The sequence below is a fragment of the Euleptes europaea genome, chromosome 11, assembly GCF_029931775.1.
Source record: "Euleptes europaea isolate rEulEur1 chromosome 11, rEulEur1.hap1, whole genome shotgun sequence".
Lineage (NCBI taxonomy): Eukaryota > Metazoa > Chordata > Lepidosauria > Squamata > Sphaerodactylidae > Euleptes > Euleptes europaea.
Window position 1 is genome coordinate 27359372 of NC_079322.1, and position 23803 is coordinate 27383174.

A 23803-nucleotide genomic window follows, 5' to 3' on the forward strand; every position below is an offset into this window, starting at 1 on the left:
AAGAGGAAGCCCCTGCTCCATACTCCTGCCTCCAGACAGCCTGTCTCCTTCAGCTCCAACTGACGGGGCAGAGGAAAACAAAGCTGTCTTTATGAAAGGCTAAATGAGAACAACTGAGGTCCTATTCCATCTAGCCTTACTGAAACAGAACCAAAGTCATTCTCATGTCGCCCTTCCTAAAGGCAGCTTCATTTCCTTCCAACAGCTGAAAGCTCTGTTGAGACTGGAGCTATTTCCAGTTACCCTTGCCCAGACAAGAAGGAGAAGGTCTTAGTAACTGTTCACAATACTGGTGTCACCCTGTTCCATCCTGGGATATTCATACATTGAAACAGAAATGGGAGGCTTTATGTCTGCCTGAAAAGAAGAGGTTTGGAATTCCATCCCACCTTGAGCCCTTTCTCTCTTATTCCATATGCAAAAGTTACATCATGTTTCAATGGGAGGTGAAATTACATGGGAGTTCCTTCTTAAATTATTGGTAGTTAATAGGGCTCTGGGTTGGGAAATACCTAGAGATTTTGGGGGTGGAGCTTGAGGATGGCAGGGTTTGGAGAGGGGAGGGACTTCAATGGGGTATAATGCCATCGAGTCCACCTTCCAAAGCAGCTATTTTCTCCAGGTGAACTAATCTCTGTTGCCTGGAGATCAGCTGTAATAACGGGAGATCTCCAGCTACAACCTGGAGGTTGACAACCCCAGTAGTTAATCATTTGGGTTAAGCCTGGACAGACTCATACCTAATAGTGATTAATGACACAGAAACATATTCTGGATTTCTCTGATGATTTTGGATACACAACCACTACAAGAAGGGTGAAGGTGAACTGGGCCAGGTGAAGCTTTGAGCCTACAGAGTTCTGAGATAGGTGATGGTGAAATGCTCTCCCCTACTTGGCTAGACTTAGGCTTTCCTGCTCCAGAGAGACATGATAGCTCGCTGGAACCCCTTACCTTGGAGTGACTCGTGTGAGCTCATCAGAAGGATGCAGAATGCGGCAGGTGGTAAAGGTGAAGGTGGAGTTGGTTTGTGACATGCACTTCCCAGGATGATGTACTACATTTGGGGAAAAAGCACATTCTTTGCATTTATATTTAAAACAAAAAGAAAAAAATAAGTTCTTTTGTGCTCAAACAGATGTAAAAAAAATGATGAAATACTTCACGCGGGATCTGTGCAAGGAAGGTGAAATGTAGCAGGTTCCAGAATTACTTACTTATTATCTGTATTTTAGGCAACTTTTGTAAACACTCGTGGCACTTATTTGATTCTACTGGAGTGATCATTAAGGTTTTACATTGACATGGATCTCTTGATGAGGCTGTCCGATCCTGCTAACAGCATGCCTAGAAACCACTTGCTCCTAAACGCCATTTCTTACATTTTAGAAGCAGCATGGCTGGTGCTCCCCTATGACTGTTTCCCACGCCACTCTGATAACAGAGCAGCATGTGGGAAGGACCCCAGATAGGATTACTTCTTGCTAAATAGCTATTTCTTTTTCTCACTTGAATGTGGCAAGACTGGTAGAAAAATCTAAAAGATCTCTTTATAAAGAAGACCTCATGGTACCTGTAGGCCACTGCAACATTAAGAACAATCATTTCAGCTTCCCCCACATGGATCCAGGCAAGAGTATTCCAATCACATTTTGTTTCAGTAATGGATCCAACTACATATGCCAGAAGCTTAAGAGGCAAACACTAAAGTGGGTTTAAGAAATAATGATAAAACATATCACTTTCGAATCCAAACAAAGACAAGGTCAACCATTTTGGATCCACTACTGTCCATCTGCAATATTTCCTCGGCTTCTGCCCTCCTCCCACGACCATGGACAGAACATTCGCAGCTGCACCAGATAGCAATTATGTGCATTCATTCATAAACATTTTCTATGACACCAAGGATGCAGGGAAAGAGGCAGCAGAACAGTGACATCGTCTGGATCAGATCAGAATTTTATCTAGTTCTTTACTATAAATTGCTATGAAGTGCATCTGTAGAATACACATTGAAACTGGCCATAAAGTATGTCACGTCACTCAAAGTTCCATTAAGCCTTCTCCTCATACTACTTCAGCTCAAAATATGCTCCTCATATTTCACCCTATGTTTGAACGAAAAGGTCTATTTCCACTTACTATGTGTGACAAATTCATTTGCATTATTCCAAGCCTATGAAAACTACAGAGATGTGAAGGAAAATACCATAAGGTATTAAAAATACTGTTGATATCCAATAAGTATTGTGAATCTTGTATGCACTGAAAACAACTCCATATCCTCCCATCTTGGTTTAAAAGCCCCTCACCTGCAAAACCACTGCGGAGTGAAAGTCAATGTGATTTTCAAAAGGGGTACATTCCCATTGTGTAGTCTGTGAAGGTGTGTGTGTGTGTGTGCATGTGTGCGCACATGTACACCTGCAGATGTAGAGGTGCACATTACTTAAAAGTAGAGTAAATAAAAAATGGCTGAGGACAGAATGTGAGCCTAGGAAACTAAAAAGGTAAAGGTAGTCCCCTGCGCAAGCATCGGGTCATTACTGACCCATGGGGTGACATTGCATAGAGTGATAAGCTACAGTACTGCAGTCAAAAGCTCTGTTCACGACCTGAGTTCGATCCCGACGGAAGTCGGTTTCAGGTAGCCAGCTCAAGGTTGACTCAGCCTTCCATCCTTCTGAGGTCAGAAAAATGAGTACCCAGGAAACTAAAGGTCTATATAAAGTAACCACGGCAAAAGGGAAGGTGAGTTAAATCAAATGGAAAGTTTCATGTAAAGATAAGCAGACTAGTAAGGAAGTGTATCTTTTTTGCCTTAAGACCCCATGAGCATAGTAAAGAAGTGACTGCATGCAAATAACATATTTTAACCACTATCACCTTCCCCATAATCTTTGTCACACATGGATACAATCGCACTGATCTTTTCCCATCTGACATACTTTATGGATCATTTCAAAACAATTTGAGAGGGGCCATGCACCCAACAAGTTCATTGAAGTACAATCCAAAGTTAAAGACCACAGCAAAGAGATCATGATTGCATAGGTTGTCCTGCTTAGTAAACCAAGCTTTTGTGTTAGTGGCGTTAAAACATGCGCAAGCACACATGCTGGTGAGATTCCCTGCTACTATGCTTCCTTTCTCCCAACATTCAACATTTTCCCCAAAGTGCAGGTCATATTTTAGTGAGACAGGACATACACAACGGCTTGACAAACCAGATACCCACAAACCACTCTGAACTTTTAGAGAGGCTGAGAAATGCACAAAGGTCTTCCCTTGCCGGGCTCACATTTCTTCTATGGTTTAAGGCAAGAAAAAAAGAAATCATAACTAAAAAAAAGTCTCATGTGCAGCCATGCCGACCCTCAGTACAACTATGTGCATAAAAAAGTGAGAAGCTGACAGGTGACTGTGCCCAAATAAATGATAGTGTCTCAAAACCGAGCTCATGTTCTGTATCTTCGCAAGAGCTCCACCACAATACTGCTATGTATTCTAAGACGGCTGTCAACACAAGGTTTAAAAAATTATCTTCAAGAACAGATAGTTGATGCTTCTGACACCTCATAGTGGGGTCCCCAATACCCTTGGGCGCCTGCCAACTGTTTATAGGAAATAGGTGGGGCAAGACAGAGCTTTCACCCAGAAAGGCTTCTGATTGGCTATGCAGATTTTTTTAAATGTTGATTCGGCAGCAGCTCCCAACACAGCATAAAGAGCTACACTGTGTTACTGAAGTTAAGCTGTGGCAGCCATTTTGTGTGGCTGGCTCCACCTCCTGTGGCAGCCATTTTGTGGCAACAATTTTGCTGCTGTGCCTACCATGCTGTGTCAGAATTCCAAATGTGGGGGGCCCTGCCTCAGGGATTAACATACACAATGTAAATTAATTAATATAGAAAGGGCAGGACCTAGCAATCATGATTCTCTTCATTATCATGGAGTAAGCAAGATGGTAAATGCTAGAGAAAATCTCAAATAATCAATGAGAAAAGAAGTTATTTGGGAGACAAACATCTGAGGACTTGACACAAATCAGTGCTACGTAATAAAAAAAAAGACCAAAGCAAGGATAGTTTTAGATTAAATTCCAGAGGAGTAGCTGTTAGTCTGAGAGCAGAAACAAGAGACTCCTTGTGGCATCTAAAAGACTTATTGCACATAAGCCTCAATCTAGGAACTCTTACACCACAAGACTGTTATTCTAGATTGCTATTCTAGATTGCACACTCATTAGATTTCAGCATAGGAACTATTGCTATTCTCCCCTTGACTCCATCATCCATTCCAATTTTGTTTTCCCATATGTTTGTATCAGAAGAGATCCAGCTTTACTGAGCAAAAGTAGAAAAAATCCCTAACCAAACACGTAAGTAAATGTTAATGAATATGCAAGATAGGAAAAGGCTGCTAAAAGTGGTAATTGAGCCCAATAAGAAGAGCTTAAGAATCAAAGATAAATCAGCTTTGGCAGTAAGAGGCCCAATCCTGCGAAAATATCACTAGGGAAACCTGGATAAACAGCATCTTCCCGTAGTCAACAGCGTAGCTTTTCACACGGTTGTAGCATTCTCTGCCCTTTGAACACAATACAAAAGAGTAAACTTCCTGTAAACGATCAGATTTCCAAAAATGCATGAAATCCCCCCCCCCCAGGATTTTATCCTTATGCCAAGTTAATATAAACAGCAACTGCATATTAGGCTAGACACACAAACCAAAGATGCAAGACTCGGCTACTAAGCCAAGGTAATTTGTGTGGACTCCTGAAGACAGGAATGTGTTCTAATACATCCCGTGGCCTTCAAAGACCCAACCACAGCTACGATAAAGTCCAGTGCCCACCACAACACTGGGACATTGTTGAACAGTTGCAGTGGTTAATCCTCTCCAAAACAGGTCTGGCACCCAACCATTCTGGCAACCTCTCTTTCTCTGCTACAGGGTTTTGGATTAGCCTTTGCAGTGCTGCTGGAAAGGATTGTGGAGACCTCTAAATACCAGAATCTGACCCGCGTGCGTAAGATTTCACATGAAGTTACAAGGCAATATCTCCAAGCATTATAGACATTAACACTTTATATATATTGCGTGCAAACATTTCAGAGTTCTGAAAGCATCAATATCTTCTTCAGTCCTTTGAGCAGTTTGCGGTTTGTGGCATAAAGTCTCAATATGACTACTATTGTGATTCTGAACCAATTGCCTTAGTTCAAAAACAGACGCACCAAAATATATATTTACGTTGCATAGCGATCAAAATACCCACTACACTGGATAATGCTAAATTCGCATTGGTTTAAAGACAGTGATTGAATTAAGTAGTTAACTCTGACTTTTACCACCATTGGATTTATGCCTTCAGGTGGCCAGAAGTGAAAATGTTGCACTCCCTCCCCCAAAAAGTATTTAAAATTTTCACTGCTTCTTTAACAATCCATATTACTTCATTTAAAATATAATATTTTGTGCTTGGAACAGATCTGCTTATAATCTTTAATTTTAGAATGTGATTGGAAATAATTAATTGCTTAAGCAGGACCAAAGTAATGCGTAACGAAGAACAGATGTGAACATTCCGTCTTCGAGCAGTTAAAGAAGGTATACCTTTGAAGGGCAAGAACTGAAAATGCACAGACAAAGCCCTACAGACCCATCCAACTTAACCCCAAATTCCAAACTGGTTACAAAATTCAGAAAATTATTGCAGTTTTTTAAATAATTGGGGGAGGGTCACAGAAAAATCTATTTACAGAACAAGTTTATCACTTAATAAAAACTTAATAAAAACTTTGCTTACTATAATACACTAGCATTTCAGAAGTGGAGAATGTTAAAGTAGTGGAAATGTATCCACCAAATGGGATCTTGTCCCATCGCTATCTCTAAGAATGGTTTATTGCTCCCTTTTTCTGGCTTTTACAGGAATGATAACTTAAAAGACAATTCATCTGCACTGTATTAAACTGGGTTGTCTTAAAAAATAGACAAAACCCACTGTGGATTAACACACTATATAAGTCACTTAAATGCTGCTTGTTTGCCCAGTTTGGATGCTATTGGAAAGCAGCATTGTTATAGTATCAGGTTCTCTGAACACCCAACTTTCATTTTTTTAAAAGTAACATTACATAAGCAACATTTGAACAGGCCTCCCCATTCCAAGGATTCTATCTGCTTAGTGTAAATGTTTAACTGTTCCCAAATATAGAATACTTTTCTCCAAGGCCAGATTAAATGCACTATCATTGGGGGAATTAGCTGGCAGGTTTTCAGGGATCCCCTTTTCTGAACGATTTTGTGATTGTAAATCAAGGAATTTGGACACTGTTTGGCATTTTTTAAATTGATTGTAAAAAGCATGATCTTCGCCAGAGATAAATGGATCACAGTATACATTCAGAAATGGGAATCTGCCCTAAAATAAGAGATAGTTACAAAGCTATTGGCTGATACTGATCCAAATGTAACCCGCACCGGGGCAAAAAATTTTTATCTGTGGCTTTTAATGATACTTTCTTTTAACTGTATACCTTAGATCTTTTATTTCTGTATGTTCGGTTATTTCTGTATTACTGAATTTGTTGGATTTGTTTTGCTCATGACCCGTTGGTCCACAAGCATAAAGAACAGAAATAAAGGGAATAAATCTATGAAATTTTATACCACAATAAATCAAACAAACAAAAAAGTTTCGAAGCATACTTCAAGTCCCTCACTGGTTCCTTAGTAGCTACAAATTTCTACTCTGTAACTGGCCTGCGCATGCCCAGTCCCAATGTGGGGCTCCGCTGAAGATGGAAGATGAACAGATTTACTGCTTGCAACATGAACTTTCATAGGCAACAGCATCTGATGATGAAGTGGGCTCTACCACATAAATTCTGCAATAAATCTAATGGCCCTTAAGGTGCCACAAGATTTCTTTTCATTTTCACATGCACAGATTCTTCTGTATGAATAGGTTATCAATGTCTCTTATTATCCATGCTTATTTATTTATTCAATTTATATCCCGCCCTTCACCAACAAAATTCAGGCTCAGAGAGGCTTGTGTTGGAATGGTAGAGTATAGCCCAATCTCGTCAGATCTTGGAAACTAAGCAGGGCCGTATTGGATGGGAGACCAACAAGGAAGACTTTGGAGAGGAAGGCAATGGCAAACCTGTTAAAAGTGATGGAGTCAAAAATGAGAGCTTCCATTATTCATAGGTACGCTTAGATGCATAGGATGTACACACACAAACAACTAACTTTTCCTTGGTTCCCTTGGCACCTAACTACATTACACACTTTTAGCAGCCTTCTCCTATCAACCTATAAAACAGAAGATAACCATGCACTTATAAAACAAATGAGCAAAGCAACAGCAATGATTTGTTAGAAGTCCTTGTGAAACGAGATTGTGTTAATGTATTCACTACTGTGCAGCGGCTACACACGAAGCAACATTGTGGATGCTGCTCTGGAGTGATGTGAGAATGGCCCAGTAATCAACATCCTGTAAACACTGCAGTTGTACTGGACTTAATGCGGTTCCCTCACCAGACCCCTCATCATCGTCAGTCGCAGGTTCCTGCATCTCCTCTGGGAAACCCTCTGAGCGACTTGGGAAATTCTCGCTGTCTGAAACAGTCACTTGTGCTTGGGACCTCTCACCTGAGGTCTCAGTGTGCTGAACTGGCGTTGAGGTAGTTAGGCCCTTGAATGCAATGTCACCTGTCTCATCTTCTTCAAAATCATTAAGGCAGTATACTTCATCTACGTCGAGGTCCAGAGTCCGGAAGCCCTTAGTGACAACCCCAGGCCGTGGGTCTAGGATTCCCCCCAGATGAGGCTGAGCAAGCTGCTGCCAATGGTGCAAAGTGGCAGAACCTTGGGAAGTAACAAAACAAAGAAAGTCAGGATTGTTGGAAGGGGGACCTCTCTCCAAGACTAGGTGGGATTAAGTCCTCAGTTGGCCTTATTCTAGCTGCTATTATTGTATTACCATTCATTTTCAAACATAATTCTGTAAGAATCTTCGACGGTGGATGCTAAGGTGCTACACATCTTAACAAATTTAAAATTGCGAGTGGATAAGACCCAACATCAAGACGGCAACGACGTTCTATAAATTCATTTCCTGACAATTACTGCAGCCGCTCCTATCTTTAATGGGATAAAATACGATTTAAAAAAAATAATCACCTATATTGGCAAATTATCAAACATGTGGACACCAAACATTTATGGATTTGTTTTTGAAAACTAAAATGACAGGAAGAAATCAGGAAGGGTATACATGAGATTAGAATTTATTACTGGAGGCTAAAAGGAGGCCAGTGATCAAAATAACAGCAAAAACAATACAAGCTCTATAATGATATAAAAGAAAAATAGCTGAAGCGTGTTGGATTTTACCGGGCAGAATTTTTGTATTGAGGGCCAAGTCATGACCTCTGTCCATAATTTATAAAATGAAAATTATTAACACAGTTCTAGATTTAGTAATATAATTTTTTTAAATGAGAGAGTGACTTCAAGACTCATCATCACAAATTAAGGAAGCAACTGTCCTGTAAATGATATAATGTATCCTAATTTGGAGGGGGGGAACCCTCCCTAAATACAAGAAAAACCATACAGTTCCACTGTGCTCAGACAACTGGATAGTCTCCACTGAGGCCTAGCATCCTATGTACTCTATATATAATTTGAAAGGCGTCTCTCAATTGAGTCAAAACATTTCTTTTTACTGATGTGACATAAAATTTAAGGCAAAAGGTATCCATATTGTCAGCTAATCTGTAACAAATCCGTCTTTCATTTTTACCTACATGGAACTAAAGAATCCATTACCAGTTCTTTCATAACAAATTTTGCATCTAGCAATGGTCTTCACGGGAAGCAGTTTAACAAAACACTGGATTTGATTGAATATTCTATTGTAAACATCCCTTTAAGTAGACACAACGCATATTGATAAACATGACACTCAAATGTAAAATACAATGGATTACAGTCAGTATCAAACAATAAAATTTCTTCTAAAATATTACTCCAACATGGCTTCCAAATGTCAGGAGGAAATATTTTTCTAAGAGGACAAGGACTCTTCCTCACAAAACAACAACAACAACAAAGAAACACATGGTAAAAATTTCAAAGATGAACTACAGAAATGGCAAAAAACAAAACAAAGTAAAAAAAATCAAGAGACAGAAAGATTGTGGAGATTGAAAGTTTATTGAAGAAGAAAGCGGAGAGATAAGTGGATAACAGAAACCTATTACAAGGCTAATGATTAGTAAATGAAGGGAGGCTTTCTTTTCCTCTAAAGCGATTTAAGAACTTCAGAGGAGCACTGTATTGACTAAAAAAGGGAAGATGATCTTACTTGTTGATTCTTTTGAGCTGGCTGCACATGCATGCCATGCAACCTTCACACAAAATAAAGTATTTCCTCCCATTAAAAAAAATTAGTATTATGGTCTTTTTTCCTCCTATACTGGTCAAAACAGATAAGATACTGCCATCTTGAACTAGCCTATGGACTTAAAAATTAAAACAAGCAATGGAAAGATACACAACAGTTACAGGCCCCAAGACTGTAAGGCAACACCCCTTTAAGTACTTTTAAAAGTGCCGTCTATTTCGTTCATGAAATTTAACTGTGCATTGGATTGTAGTGCATATGTGTGTGTGTGTGTGTTAAGTGCTGTCAAGTTGCTTCTGACTCATGGCAACTCTATGAATCAGTGTCCTCCAAAATGTCCTATCTTTAACAGCCTTGCTCAGGTCTTGCAAATTGAGGGCCGTGGCTTCCTTTATAGAGTCAATCCATCTCTTGTTGGGTCTTCCTCTTTTCCTGCTGCCTTCAACTTTTCTTAGCATATACACCATACAAATTCCTTAAAAATACTGACACATGGGTTTTACCATTGTCAAATGTATTGTGCTGTTTTGTAGCAATCATTTGGAAATTCACAGAACAAGTTAAGTAGAAGTGATTTGGGAATGTTGCCTCAGCACCTAGCAATAACACTACAGCGGAACAAAGTATTTAAAAGCCATTGCTCCAGACTAAGATCTCTCCAGTCCCTCTCTTTCTTCCTGTGCACAGAAATGAATGAATATGTGACTGGATAGAAAAACAAATGAAATATACTGAGTTATAAGAATATTCTACTGAAATATGATTTTCGACTGAAATATGATTTAGACACAGCACACGTAATTGTACTCCGGAAGTTACTTGTTCAAAAAAATTTCTCCAAACTCTTAGTTTTAAAAGAGTTCGAACAAGCAACGTGGATGGCTATCTCTAAAGTAAAATGAATATGTGTTACAGAGATTTCCGGCTTCCTGCTGGTGGAGAAGAGACCATAGACCATCACTAAGGAGAACTGATAAAGGCCGAGGCGCTTTATTATCACCTTCTAAAGGCTTCACAATCTGAAGCTTCTCTGGGAGGTATGAGCGACTGCTGATAGACATTCCTGAATATCCAGTGAATTCAGAAAACCTGGAGTGAGTTCCCAACGACATGATACTCTCTGTTGGAGTAACGGTGCCACTGTGGAGTTGACCCTTCTCTGCCAATTCTCTCAGCTTTCTTTCCTGCTCTTCTTCAAAGAACTTCCTTTCTGACAGATAGTTTTCTCTCCGAAGAGACAGCCTTCGGAGAGCGATTTCCAGGTCGCTAGAGCCAGGAGTTCCTGGAGTTCCAGGTTTCTTCTTTTCTTCATTTCTAAGAGATAGCAAACACACTCTTTATAAGTTTTTACTTTAACTGATATTCTGCATATACACATCAAGAGGAGTCTAAGGGGAAAAGCCAAATTGCTGGCATTTGAAATCCTAATTCTACACAGATTCCAATTCTACACAGCGGGACAATTGCTTGACCTGTAGTCCCAGACACACTTTTTAAAAGACGAGTCCATATGATCTAGGAGCCATCAACATGTATCATGGTATAGAGGTTTGCAGAACATAAACTAGTTTTGCCAATACATATATTATAACCTGGTCCATACCAGTAGTTGGCAGGAAAAGCTGCCTTTTCCCTCTCCAACTGAGGACAACATAATGTGATCTACCAAGGTAAAAATCAAACCTTCAACCTGGTTTCAGTTACAAAGGACAGGCAGCTTTTTCACTCAATCTCACTTAATTCCCCTCCATAATATTGCTCCCATGCTATATGGTTTTTATTTATGCAGGTCCCAAGATTCTTTGACCACCTCTTTGGGTGGTCAAACAGGATGCCACTTTCCTATTTCAACAGCAGAAAAACTGGTTGGATCCATCTGACAGCCATTGCCAATACCAAAACAATTTACCTGAATACTATTTTGATGATTAAATTAGTGAAATACACAACAATATGGGCATGCAAGTATCTAACAATCCTAGACACTCCATTCGGGTTCACCTTTACAAAGACTTGTGGCACAAATCACTGAAAGGAAGAGAAGAATTCTAAAGACAATTGTTCTTGTTCCAGGGGTACATGTCAATAATTTAGGCCAGCCAATATGCACAGTACTGACCCAGAGTCGGATTCAGTTTCTAGGATGATGCTGTTAGTCTTGTTGTCTATTACAATATTGGAGATGTCTCCTCCATAGAAGCTGGATCGTGGGGTGCTGACACAGCTAGAAATGACAGAGTTCATTGCTGAAGACTGGTTGGATCCTGGGATGTTCATTGGAGACGGGGTTAGGGATCTCTGCTTCACCACCTGGTTGATGTTTCGCACCGTGTCAAAGACTCTTTTGTGATGGCTGACAAAGAAAAAGGCAGAAATCATCAAAAGTCACCCAGGTGCTTCTATGTTCAGCAATGGCACCATGTCATGGCCTATGACTACTCAATCCTATCATTAGCAATGGAAAACTTTCTATATTATTTATTGTTCTGCAGAAAAAGAGAAGGGCTCTCAGATAATAATTTTCCACATTCTTCACGATAAGCTACTCACCGGGCACTTTCACACATGCTGAATAATCCACTTTCAATGCACTTAGCAACTGGATTTTACTGTGTGAAACGGTAAAATCCACTTGCAAACCATTGTTAAGGTGCATTTAAAGTGGATTGAAAGGGCATTATTCATCATGTGTGAAAGCTCCCACTGAGTGTGTTACTTGCTATTTGGTGTCAGATAACGTATTCCGAGCTGTGAATGCGGATGGCTCACACACATCCCTACTTATTGCTACTTCTCTTGAACAAAACCAGAACCAGAAGATCCTTTATCGGAAATGAGATCACTAGAATAATGGATTCTCTCTTGTACAGTCAAGGAGATCCCAGTACTGAAATAAAACACACTTAGTACATTATCTTCTCCCTGTAGCAAGTGGAACATGAAGCCCCAATGTCTTCGCTGAGAAAGAGGAATAATTAAAAAGTTCTTATTGAGCTTGCACCAAAAATGCAGCAGTGGCAGAAGGTATGACCTGCTGGTGCTTGTGTTGTCAGAATAAAGAAAAAAAGATGTATATACTTATGTGACTTAAGGCTAAAGTACTGCTGCCACCTTAAGGCCACTGTAAACTGCTCTAGAGGGGGGAGGGAGCCAACATGGAATAGTCTGATCTCATCAGATCTCGGAAGCTAAGCAGGGTCAGTACTTGGAAGGGCGACCTCCAAGGAAGGACTCTAAAGAGGACGGCTATGGCAAACCATCTCTCCTTAATCACTTGCCTTGAAAGCCCCTTGCTGGGGTCGCCATAAGTTGGCTGCGACCTGACAGCACTTTAAACACACACAAACTGCTCTAGATGGCAGCTGGTGAGCTATTTTTTTTTCCTGGTTAAAATACCAATTGTGTCAATATTTTGCAATGCATTTGCCTACGTTAAGTCGGGAGAGTCGGGTTCATCCAGATGCAGCTCTTTCCGCATTGATCCTTCGATTTCTGCAGCCAAAGAATCCTGTCAAGACAGTTTTAAACAGAATCTCATTAACACCTGCTTTTATTTCTGTAGAGAGGATCATGAGGGTAAGCAGATACGGATCACCTAAAGAGGAACCTCTATGCGCTTTGATACTTTACAAAGTAATCCATCACCCTGCCCGTAGCAAAGATAAACGCTGCCATTTCTGTTTTACGAAGGAGGAGATTCTGCTAAAGTGACTTATGAGAGGCTCCTCTCCCCAGGATATGGAAAGAAAATCTCCACAGATGGCCAATTCTGTTTTTAAGATGAAATAGGTTGATTTATATTTATGTAAGTTTATAATTTGTGCGGATACCTTTCCAAATTAAGTTATCAAATGAAAACACCTCGTTTTTCTATTTGTGCTCCACAAAATCTATGCAGTTATGGGGGGTACAGGGGAAAGTGGGGTGCCCTCCCACAAGTACTTGCGGGTTCCCTACTATGAAAGAGTTTTTGTTTCTTTTCTGCCTCTTTGTTGTTGTTGTAGTTTAATAATTTTTCATTTAAAAAAAGCATCAAAGAGTCAAATCCAAGAGATTTTGTTTTGGGATTAAATATACCACGCACAAACAATATAGAACATCAATCTTTTTCAGCATGTAATTATACAGCACCTAAGTCCGCAGTTTGTACAGCTGCTGTATTTAAAGTGCCATAGGTCTGTGGCAATTTAAATACTAAAACATTTTATGTGGCACAATAAGTGCTTGCCATCTTTTGGAAGTAAGAGGCTATTTTATCAAACGTGCAATTAAAGTGCATCAGATGCTTTAGAAAAGGGGAGATCCCTACAGAACACTGCTGACTCAGGGACACCCCTAACTAATTTCAGTCTGTCCAGACAAGCAAAAGGATTGAAACCACTTTAAACCCAGTTCCTGTAATACCCACTCTAGTCTCAAGCATATAGAATGACCATGATTTCTTTGTGGAGGGAGTGGTTTTTTTCCTTACAAATTTTGGAACTCCCTGCCCCAGGATGTGGTGATGGCTGCCAATTTGGAAGGCTTTAAGAGGGGAATGGACATGTTCATGGAGGAGAGGGCTAACCATGGCTACTAGTCAAAATGAATACTAGTCATGACGCATACCTATTCTCTCCAGGATCAGAGGAGCATGCCTATTATAGTAGGTGCTTTGGAACACAGGCAGGATAATGCTGCATTCGTCTTGTTTGGCACCTGGTTGTCCACTGTGTGAACAGACTGCTGGATTTGATGGGCCTCGGTCTGATCCAGCATGGCTTTTATTTATGTTCTTATGTCAAATCATTGCTATCTTTTAGAGAGCTTGGAAAAAATTCCCTCTAAAAGTAATATTGTACAAAAGGTAGCACAATCTCAGTGAGACTTAAAGTGGGTTTATTAGCACGCAGGAACTTGGGCTTCCCCTCTATTTAACAGATTCAAATGGGTGATCTAGAATCTTCTGTCGATGTTTACAGAAATAATGTATTTCCTTAAGCTAACTGAAGCTGCACTGGATTTAGCAAAGGATCAGTTTTCTAGAAAGGGCTTCTTGGAATGTTTCTCACCATGGGGAAAAGGCCTAATGAGTGGTAACGGCGTGAGATGGCATTTGGCATAGTCTTGTTCCGAAGGTTCTTCAGCTCTTCCTGCGCCTCATGAAGCATTTCCATGCACTCGGCATACTTGTCTTCCAGCTCTCGTAACTGTAAGGTAGAGAACAGAAATGATTCCTGTGTCCCAAGGGCTATCTATGAGTCAAAAACGTTAATGGGAGGAAAAACACTTCTCCAGCTTGAATGAAGGCTGTGCATTTATGAATACTACAACCCACATGTACAATTAAGTTCAGCCTGAATCTACTTTCTAGATGGTTGTAACGGATGATGAAAAATGAGGCCGAGGTTCCCATGGGGTTCAGTGAGCTGCATAAAGATACACAAACGGCACATATCTGCCATATCATACACAAATCATTCTACTCCTAACTGGGGAGAATGATAAAACGTGATGCAGGGCACACAGGAAGGGTTAGCTCTTCATCCCTGAGAGTCCCCTGAGACTTGCATTTACTTCTGAGGTTTCAAGAGCTTTTGCCCATACATATTAAACTGTCTAGATAGCAATAAGAATTAGAATTCATTTTTTTTTTTAAACCGAAAATGAGAGAATTCTCCACAGGACTGAACCGTACGTTACCTTATTTTTTTACTTATAACTGGTGTTTTTTGGGGGGTGATGGCAAGTTTATCTTGGGAACTCCACTTCTTTTCTTCACAAACAGAACAGTTAAAAGGTTTGCCTAAGCATAGATGATATTCCCCCAGGATTCCCTTGTTAGGAAGCCTGCTTTTGAGATGCCCCAGCCTTGCCCTGATTTTTCAAGCCTCACAAGATCTGAGTCGCAGGACAAGATCTATGTTAAATATTACACCAGAATGTTATGGATCAGGCTAAGTATGAGTAAGAGGATAAGGCATGAGGACCCTGGAGAGCCGCTGCTGGTCTGAGTGGGGGGCCGTGGCTCAGTGGTAGAGCATCTGCTTGGAATGCCGAAGGTCCCAGGTTCAATCTCCGGTTAAAGGGACCAGGCAAGGAGGTGATGTGAAAGACCCCTGCCTGAGACCCTGGAGACCCACTGCCAGTCTGAGTAGACAATACTGACTGTGATGGACCAAGGGTCTGATTCAATAGAAGGCAGCTTCATATATTCATATAAGTAACCTGGATCCCAGGAGACCTACCCTAATCAAACAAAGATATGTAATATGTCCCTTCGATCAGCCTCTGTACCAGAGGATTGGAGAATGGCCAATGTAACACCCATTTATAAAAAAGGTTCCAGGGGGGACCCAGGAAATTACAGGCCAGTTAGCTTAAAGTCTGTTTCAGGTAAATTAGTGGAAAGCATTATTAAAGACAGAATTGTCAAGCATATAGAAGGGCAAGGTCTGCTGGGCAAAACCCAACATGGCTTCTGTAAGGGTAGGTCCTGTCTCACTAACCTATTAGAGTTTTTTGAAAGCGTCAATAAGCATGTGGACAGGAATGAGCCTGTAGATATTGTGTATTTGGATTTCCAAAAAGCTTTTGACAAAGTCCCCCACCAAAGACTGCTAAGCAAACTTCATAGTCACAAGATAAGAGGACAAGTCCTCTTATGGATTGAGAGCTGGCTGAAAAATAGGAAGCAGAGAGTAGGAATCAATGGTCAGTTCTCACAATGGCGGGATGTGAGCAGTGGGGTGCCTCAGGGATCTGTGTTGGGACCGGTGCTTTTCAACCTGTTCATCAGTGACCTGGAGTTGGGGTTAAACAGTGTAGTAGCCAAGTTTGCAGATGACACCAAATTATTTAAGGTGGTTAAAACAAAGTCGGACTGTGAAGAGCCCCAGAAGGATCTCTGCATACTGGAAGAATGGGCATTAACATGGCAAATGAGATTCAATGTGAGTAAGTGTAAAGTGATGCATATTGGGGCAAAAAATCCCAACTTCACATATACACTGATGGGATCTGTGCTGGCAGCAACAGACCAAGAAAGGGATCTTGGGGTGGTAGTGGATAGCTCAATGAAGATGTCAACCCAGTGTGCGGCTGCTGTAAAAAAGGCAAATTCCATGCTGGCCATAATTAGACGAGGAATAGAGAATAAAACTGCTGATATCATACTGCCCTTGTACAAATCTATGGTGAGACCACACTTGGAATACTGTGTACAGTTCTGGTCACCACACCTAAAAAAGGATATTACAGAGCTTGAGAAGGTGCAGAAAAGAGCAACCAAAAGGATTAGGGGACTAGAGCAACTGTCCTATGGGGAGCGGTTAAGATGCTTAGGGCTGTTTAGCTTGGAAAGAAGGCGGCTGAGGGGAGACATGATAGACGTCTATAAAATTATGCACGGTTTGGAGAGAGTGGACAGGGAGAAGTTTTTCTCCCTCTCCCATAATACTAGAACACGGGGTCATCTGCTAAAGCTGGAGGGTGAGAGATTCAAAACAGATAAAAGGAAGTATTTTTTCACACAACACATAGTTAAATTGTGGAACTCCCTGCCCCAGGAAGTGGTGATGGCTGCCAGCTTGGAGGGCTTTAAGACGGGAGTGGACATATTCATGGAGGAGAGGGGTATTCATGGCTGTTAGTTAGAATGGATACTAGTCATGCTGCATACCTATTATCTCTAGTATCAGAGGAGCATGCCTATTATTTTGGGTGCGGTGGAACACAGGCAGGATGGTGCTGCTGCACTCGTCTTGTTAGAGGCTTCCTAGAGGCACCTGGTTGGCCACTGTGTGAACAGACTGCTGGACTTGATGGGCCTTGGTCTGATCCAGCAGGGCCTTTCTTATGTTCTTAATCAGGACTCCTTTCTGTGACTCATCAATGCTCCAGCCTTGATTAATGACCACAGTTCACAGGACGATAATCAAACCTTATAAACCACTCAAGAATCTTTCCCACAAAGAAAAATGCTAATCTCTCAACAGCAACAACAACCCTAATAATTCATCCAATTAAAAGATGGATTTGAATGGCAAAATGGATCCAAAATTCGCCAATGGCAAGAAAAGTCCAAACAACTTGAACCAATAGTGAAAAGGATCCAAACAGCAGACAGTGACATTTGGCCCCAGTAGCAAACCTCTGGTAAAAAAGGTGCAAATGAGCCAGGAAAATTAGATTCAGTCCCACCATAAGGATCACTCCTCCACCACTTCAGGACAGGACTTCTCTACCCTTCCCTGGCCCCTTTGGACCTCCCAAACGAGGCTCCCACTGCAGTAACAAGCCATGCTTGGAACTTTCTTCCTTACTTCTTTAATCCACTCCCTCTTCTCTCCAACGTCCCTGTCCTCTGCTCCCATTCCCTTCCTGAGTTCTGTCAGACAGAACCCAAGCCCTTTACCCTGATTCTCCTCCTAACCTCCGCTTCCTTCCGCCCTTCTCTCTGAGAACATCATACGCTCATAACATGTGGGAAGGTTCCAACTCCTGGACGGGCCGTGGGAGGACACATTCCGCTGTAAAGGGAATCACTGCTACTAGGAATTTACCAATTGATTGCTTATTCCCAAATGTTTTGTGATTTTGCATTTATCAAGTTATTTCTAGTACAGTCTATTCCCCCGATCAACTACATTTCATTGCTTTCTGATCTGCCCATTTTCCTCCCTTTTTCTATCTGTATTTCATATGCTCAATAAATATTCTTACCCAAGAAGCTATTAATATTTCCCAGTACCTTCTTGATGCACCAGACAAAGGGGTTTTTTTGGCATACATTTTATGTACTAATTATTTTAATCAATAAACATGTGAAATATGACCATGATCTGGAATAAGACTAGACAAAAATACACAATGCAAGTCTTTTAACTGTTAATGTTTACCTGGGCTAAAAGCAATTGCCTGGCTCCATATGCATATCACTGTTACATTTCTATACTCACTTCAGCTGTAAGCTGCCTTTGTGCATCTTTAGCTGCTCCCAAATGTTGGACAAGTTCTTCATTTTCCACCGTACACTGAGAAAAGCCAGAACAGCAACAATGCTAAAATACATGCATAATTCCGCATTTTTCCCATTTGTAAACTTTTAGCATTTTGGAATTAAAAGGGTTTATCAATCAAAGCAGAAACATTGTCATATACATTGCATTATAGCTACTACTTCCCAGCTACTACTTGAATCTTACAGCTTTGGCCTTTTTCTGCAAATCCACTATCTGAGAGAGAAGATGGGTGATTTCTTCCTGTTGTCGAGCAGCATCTTCGGTTTTCTTGGCTAACTCTTCAGAGATGCTGGCAATCTGGATGTTGGCATCTCCTTAAACAATTAAGACACAAAAGAATAGTTAATACGAATGGGTTGAGTCCCGTGATTCATTTAACTTACTGGATCCAAGCCAACAATAGAAAAGAGTGAACTTGTGCAGAGCACCATTTGGCACGCTAATAACTTGTTAAATTGATCCACAAAAGGCGGTTTAATAAATAGAAAAAAGAGATCCAACTTTGTAACCTGTCATCAAAGAGGCTTTCCAACTGTTGTGAAGCTACAATGAATTAGCCAACCCCACTGAATACAAGCAAAATATATACCATCCCTGTAACAGTAAGTGGAATCTCTTCTGTCACAGGAGGGATTTTTGGTCCTTGATTGTTATCTCGATGAAACAATTTAAAATCTAAACACAAAGTGTGTGATGAGAAAGGACACACTGATACAGCTTCATCTCCAAAAGCTGACCTTTGACTCTAGTATGGCTAGTGCTGGCTACATATAATATAGATATATAAAAATAGGATCAAATCAGGTTGTCAGTACTTCATATGAGGACTTTTTAAAAATCAATTGCAGATATTTCAACATACATCTCATATGGTGAAGCTGCTCCTCTGGGTGGAGATAAACATTTGTGAATCTCAGTTTAAGCAGGGTATCATTCTTTAAATACTGTTACTTTGGAACAGTTAGCAAAGATAAGCAAGACTAAATGTCACTTGTGCAAAAGGAACAAGGCATAAGATCCAGTCCTAGGTAAGACTACAGTGAGGTGGATCAAAACAGCTTTTGTAATTTTGTAATAATAATCTGAAACACACAAATGCCATCAAATTCAATAAATGGAAAAAAAACCTAAAATTGCTTCTACAGGTTGTGTATCTCTTATTCGGACATCTGATATCTGGATTGACCCGAAAACCAGACTTTTTGACCCGGCATGCAGACATAACTCACAGGCCCTCAGCAGCACACCAGTTTGCTTTCTGATGGTTCAGTGTACACAAAATTATTGAAAATATTGTTTAAAATTACATTCAGGCTACGTGCATGAAGTGCATATAAAACATAAATGAACTTCGTGTTTAGACTTGGGTCCCATCCCCAAGATATCTCATTAGGTATATGCAAATATTCAAAAAAACAAAACAAAACAAAACCCAGAGAGATCCAAAAAACGGACCACTTCTGGCCCCAACCAGTCCAGATAAGGGATACTCAACCTGTAATACACGCCACAAGAATGTTATTAGGCCAGGCCTGTGAAACAAAGCTACTCTGAAATAAAACAGCATACTTTAGAGAGCAATAACGGGGGCTCCAACTTCTTATCTCTCTCACAGATGCAAGAAAACATTCATGACGTATTCCACATACACACCAAAAGCTTTTTTTTTAAAGGATTCAGGTTACAAGATCAACACATTTCTATATATTATTAAGGTTATTTCTATATATTATTCTTTATACAATGTAAATGCTTAAGACCTTGTCAATGAGCAATAAAGGTTGTTGTTATATATTATTATTACGATTAACACATTTCTATATATTATTTAGTCTTTCTCCACCTAACCTTTGGGTACACCACTTTTGTTATTAGGCTGGGTCTTTCTCCCCCCCCCCACCCTTTTTTTTGTATTCCACATACATACCAAATGTTTTTTTTAAAAAGGATTCAGGTTACAAGATTAATTTCAGCTCAGAAAAACTAGAGAAATAATGATTGCAAATTGAGGTCCAGTGAGCTCTAGGCTGAGAAGTTCTGCAAGGGCTGGGACTGATAACCTGAAATAAGTTATACTCCAGCCTGGTCCGGTCACTTGGACACATGACAAAATGTCAAGAAACCCAACACAAACAGCCTTGCACCCAAATGGCCCGACAATGTAACAAAGGAATCAGAGAAACATACTGAGCTCTTTCACACAGTCGTTCACAAGCTGCTGTTCTTTCTCTTCATAAGTAATGGTTTCGGTCTTCAGCTGGCAGGCCTGTTCAAAACAGCAAAAAAAAAAAAAAAAAGTCCAGAACTGACACCGCATTAAGCTCTTGTGTTTCTAGCACTGCCGTTTGGTTTAAAGGGGAAAATCTTTCTACAGCTTGAGCCATAGTTCTCAAGAGGTGGGGGATGCGGAAAAAGAATTGATTTTCTCTTCCACGGATATAAGGAACAAGTACAAGTTACCACCACTAGGTGTCATCACTGAAACTAGAAAAAAAATTCCAACATATATACGTCAGGGGCAGGAAATTAGCTGTTTTGGGTTGAGCTGGGGGATATCTGAAATGGTGCAAAATACTCCCAAATTCTGGGAGAAATGAAAATTTATCTCCCAAATTTCAGCAGTGTTTTGAGTTTGGTGCACCAGGGGCCAAAAGGGAGGGAGAGAGATGCTGGTCATACTAAAGTGATAGTAGTAGAGATCTGCCCCTCTCTACTCCCAGTACGAAATAATGGCTCCCTTATTTTAGGGAATAATAGCTCCCATGGGCCCCAGACCTAGCCTTGGAAGCCAGGTCTACTTGATCAGCTGTTAGTTGGCGTCTCCAGTTGCTTTACATTTCAAAGACCCATTATTTTCTATGGAGGTAGACCTAGCCTCCCTTTAACATTTAAAGCGACTGGAGATGCTGCCAAACAGTTGTCTGGTGAGATCAGCTTCCTCTCTCTTTATCCTTCCCTCCCTACTCCCGCTGCCTCTGAGGAGTAGGGGAACGTGGGGGAAATGGCTAAAATGGTTCTGAGTTTTCAGGGGACATACAAATAATGAAACGGTAAGGAGAGTCCCAAAAATCTGGGATACTGAAAAGTGTGCTGTCCCCAAATCTGGATCAGAAATTAAATACAAAAAATTTGTTATGCACACCCCTAATATAGGCCAAGGAAAATGGAATATTGGATCAGATTTTGCAAGAGCCTCCAGCTAATTGTCATGCCAGGACTGCTCGCTAGATTGAAACCAGACTTATGGGACTTCTGTTGAGTAGTCTAATCAAGTCTGTAATCCCTCACCCCATTGGCCACAGACATAGGAGGTGGCGAGTTGAAGTTTCACAGGTACCTACTTTCAAGGTCCTGTGACTCAGGAACCTGTGGAAAAGTGCACCCAAGTGTTTACTAAGATTCCTTGGTATCTGCTAACATGGGACACCAAGGAATCCCAGCCCCAAGTTCCATGAATGAAATGCAGAACAAAATGGGGAAAGTTATTCCTCATACTAGCCAGATTTTAAAAACCAAAACATATAAACAAAACAACAGCCAGTCATAGGAGAATACAAACACGCTAAGACAATGACTTCTAAATGCTGACAATATTAAAAACACTGGGTGTAAATTGGAATACAAGATTGTCATATGCCTGGATGATCAGATATAGTTGTACGCTGAACTTCTGGTGCCATGTACAGATTTCTGAAGTTTGGTCTGCTAATCTCATCAGTGTGTGTGTGTGTAAAGTGTCGTCAAGTTGCAGCCGACTTATGGCGACCCCTTTTTTTGGGTTTTCATGGGAAGAGACTAACAGAGGTGGTTTGCCAGTGCCTTCCTCTGCACAGCAACCCTGGTATTCCTTGGTGGTCGCCCATCCAAATACTAACCAGGGCTGACCCTGCTTAGCTTCTGAGATCTAGCGAGATCAGGCTAGCCTGGGCCATCCAGGTCAGGGCAATCTCATCAGTACCATACACTAAATTACACATTTAAAAGAGGACTTTATTGTGCTGCCATTACTAGGGAAGTGTTTTACCTCTGATCTAAGCACCACATTCTCTTCTTCAAGGTCCTTTAGTTTCTTCTGAAGAGAATCCAAATGAAAATAGTTCTGGACGGATGAAGACGATTCGTTTCTCTTCAACCTAGTAACAGGTACATAAATTGGTTTATTTTTTTCATACATTTTCGTGAACACAAAGAGTGCACAGCAGCTTTCTAACAACCGGAGTGGTACAAAAAGTCAGTGTTTCCCCACAGGTTTCAAAACCGCAAGTTAAAAGAAAACCAACGTTGCAATTTTCTTCATCCCACCCACTCCTAATGCTAAGCAAGCAACAAAATATAAAAGAAAATTGGTCTCTGCTGTCTATGGAAGATAGCTTACGGAAAAGCAGTCTTATAGTTTCATGACAGATGCAGCCTATGAGAGAATGTATAACAGCAAAATAGCAGGCGCACGGGAATCGCAACACTAGCAATACAGAGTTGCCCGAACACCCCCATAACAAGACGCCATGCTTGCTTTCTTGCTGCTGTTGTTTGAGAACTCATTGGACCACTGATCAACCAGGTTAGCAAGAGTCTAGTTAATACTGTTGGGTTGTTGCTCCATATGTACGTGGCCTCAAAGGCGAACTGCTGCTTGACACAAGCGAGGCAGCCTCTCATCTTGCAGAATGAAAGGATAACTTGTCTGTTACACGTGAAGGACCACTGAAGGGGACCACAGCCCTCCAACCAGTGGTTCCATCTGCTCCTCCCGCCTCTCATACCACATTTGGGGGCCCCTCACATACAAGATCCTTGATTAGAATACCGTATTTATTCAAAAGGAAGACAACCCTGAATATAAGACAGCTCCCCTAAAACAAGACAAGGCTAGACTGAAAACAGATGACCTTGAATTTAAGACAACCTATCCCCCCAAAGGAGTGAGCCAGCCAGCCAGAAGTGTCTTGTCGCCAATCAACTTCCATCTTTCCAATCTCCCACCCCAAATTTCAAACTGCGAGGGCTTAGTTGTCATAGCAACCATGGCCTCTGGAATCACCTCTGCCCCTCTCTACCGGTCCAGTTGATCCAGAGACAGAAAGTGTGAAGGAAGAGAGTGCGCCCTCCACAACTCAACCACACAGGCTGCTTCCAGCCCCTTCCCCAGTTCATAGAGAGGCTGGCCTTTCTCTCCCTCTGTGCATTCTGGCTGAGCCAGAAAGTGTTAAGAAAAAGAGCGCACCAGCAGCATTTCCAAACGGTGTGACTAAGCTTCTCTTGCCTCTCTCTGCAAGCTCACGAGTATTTGTAAAAATTTGTATCTGAATTTAAGATTACGCCCCCCCTTAAAAAAAACCACTGAAATGTTAAAATAATAATCTTCTAT

The 23803-nt window shown here is 40.9% G+C and overlaps 1 protein-coding gene across 8 annotated transcripts in view; it reads right to left on the minus strand.

Annotated features, from left to right (window-relative positions):
• The window catches only part of TRAK1 (trafficking kinesin protein 1), a 90839-nt gene that overhangs the window by 7108 nt on the left and 59928 nt on the right, over positions 1-23803 (minus strand). For 5 of the 8 annotated variants that reach the window (XM_056857562.1, XM_056857563.1, XM_056857558.1 and 2 more), the window contains 10 exons: positions 22460-22568; positions 20623-20701; positions 18619-18749; positions 18373-18447; positions 14485-14622; positions 12865-12941; positions 11553-11786; positions 10434-10747; positions 7675-7890; positions 955-1057 (listed from right to left, as the gene is read on the minus strand). In XM_056857562.1, coding sequence (XP_056713540.1) covers positions 955-1057; positions 7675-7890; positions 10434-10747; positions 11553-11786; positions 12865-12941; positions 14485-14622; positions 18373-18447; positions 18619-18749; positions 20623-20701; positions 22460-22568 — 1476 coding nt within the window. Of the gene's footprint in view, positions 1-954; positions 1058-7560; positions 7891-10433; positions 10748-11552; positions 11787-12864; positions 12942-14484; positions 14623-18372; positions 18448-18618; positions 18750-20622; positions 20702-22459; positions 22569-23803 lie in introns of all 8 variants that reach the window. The other 3 variants (XM_056857559.1, XM_056857557.1, XM_056857556.1) reach the window with 1 other exon arrangement.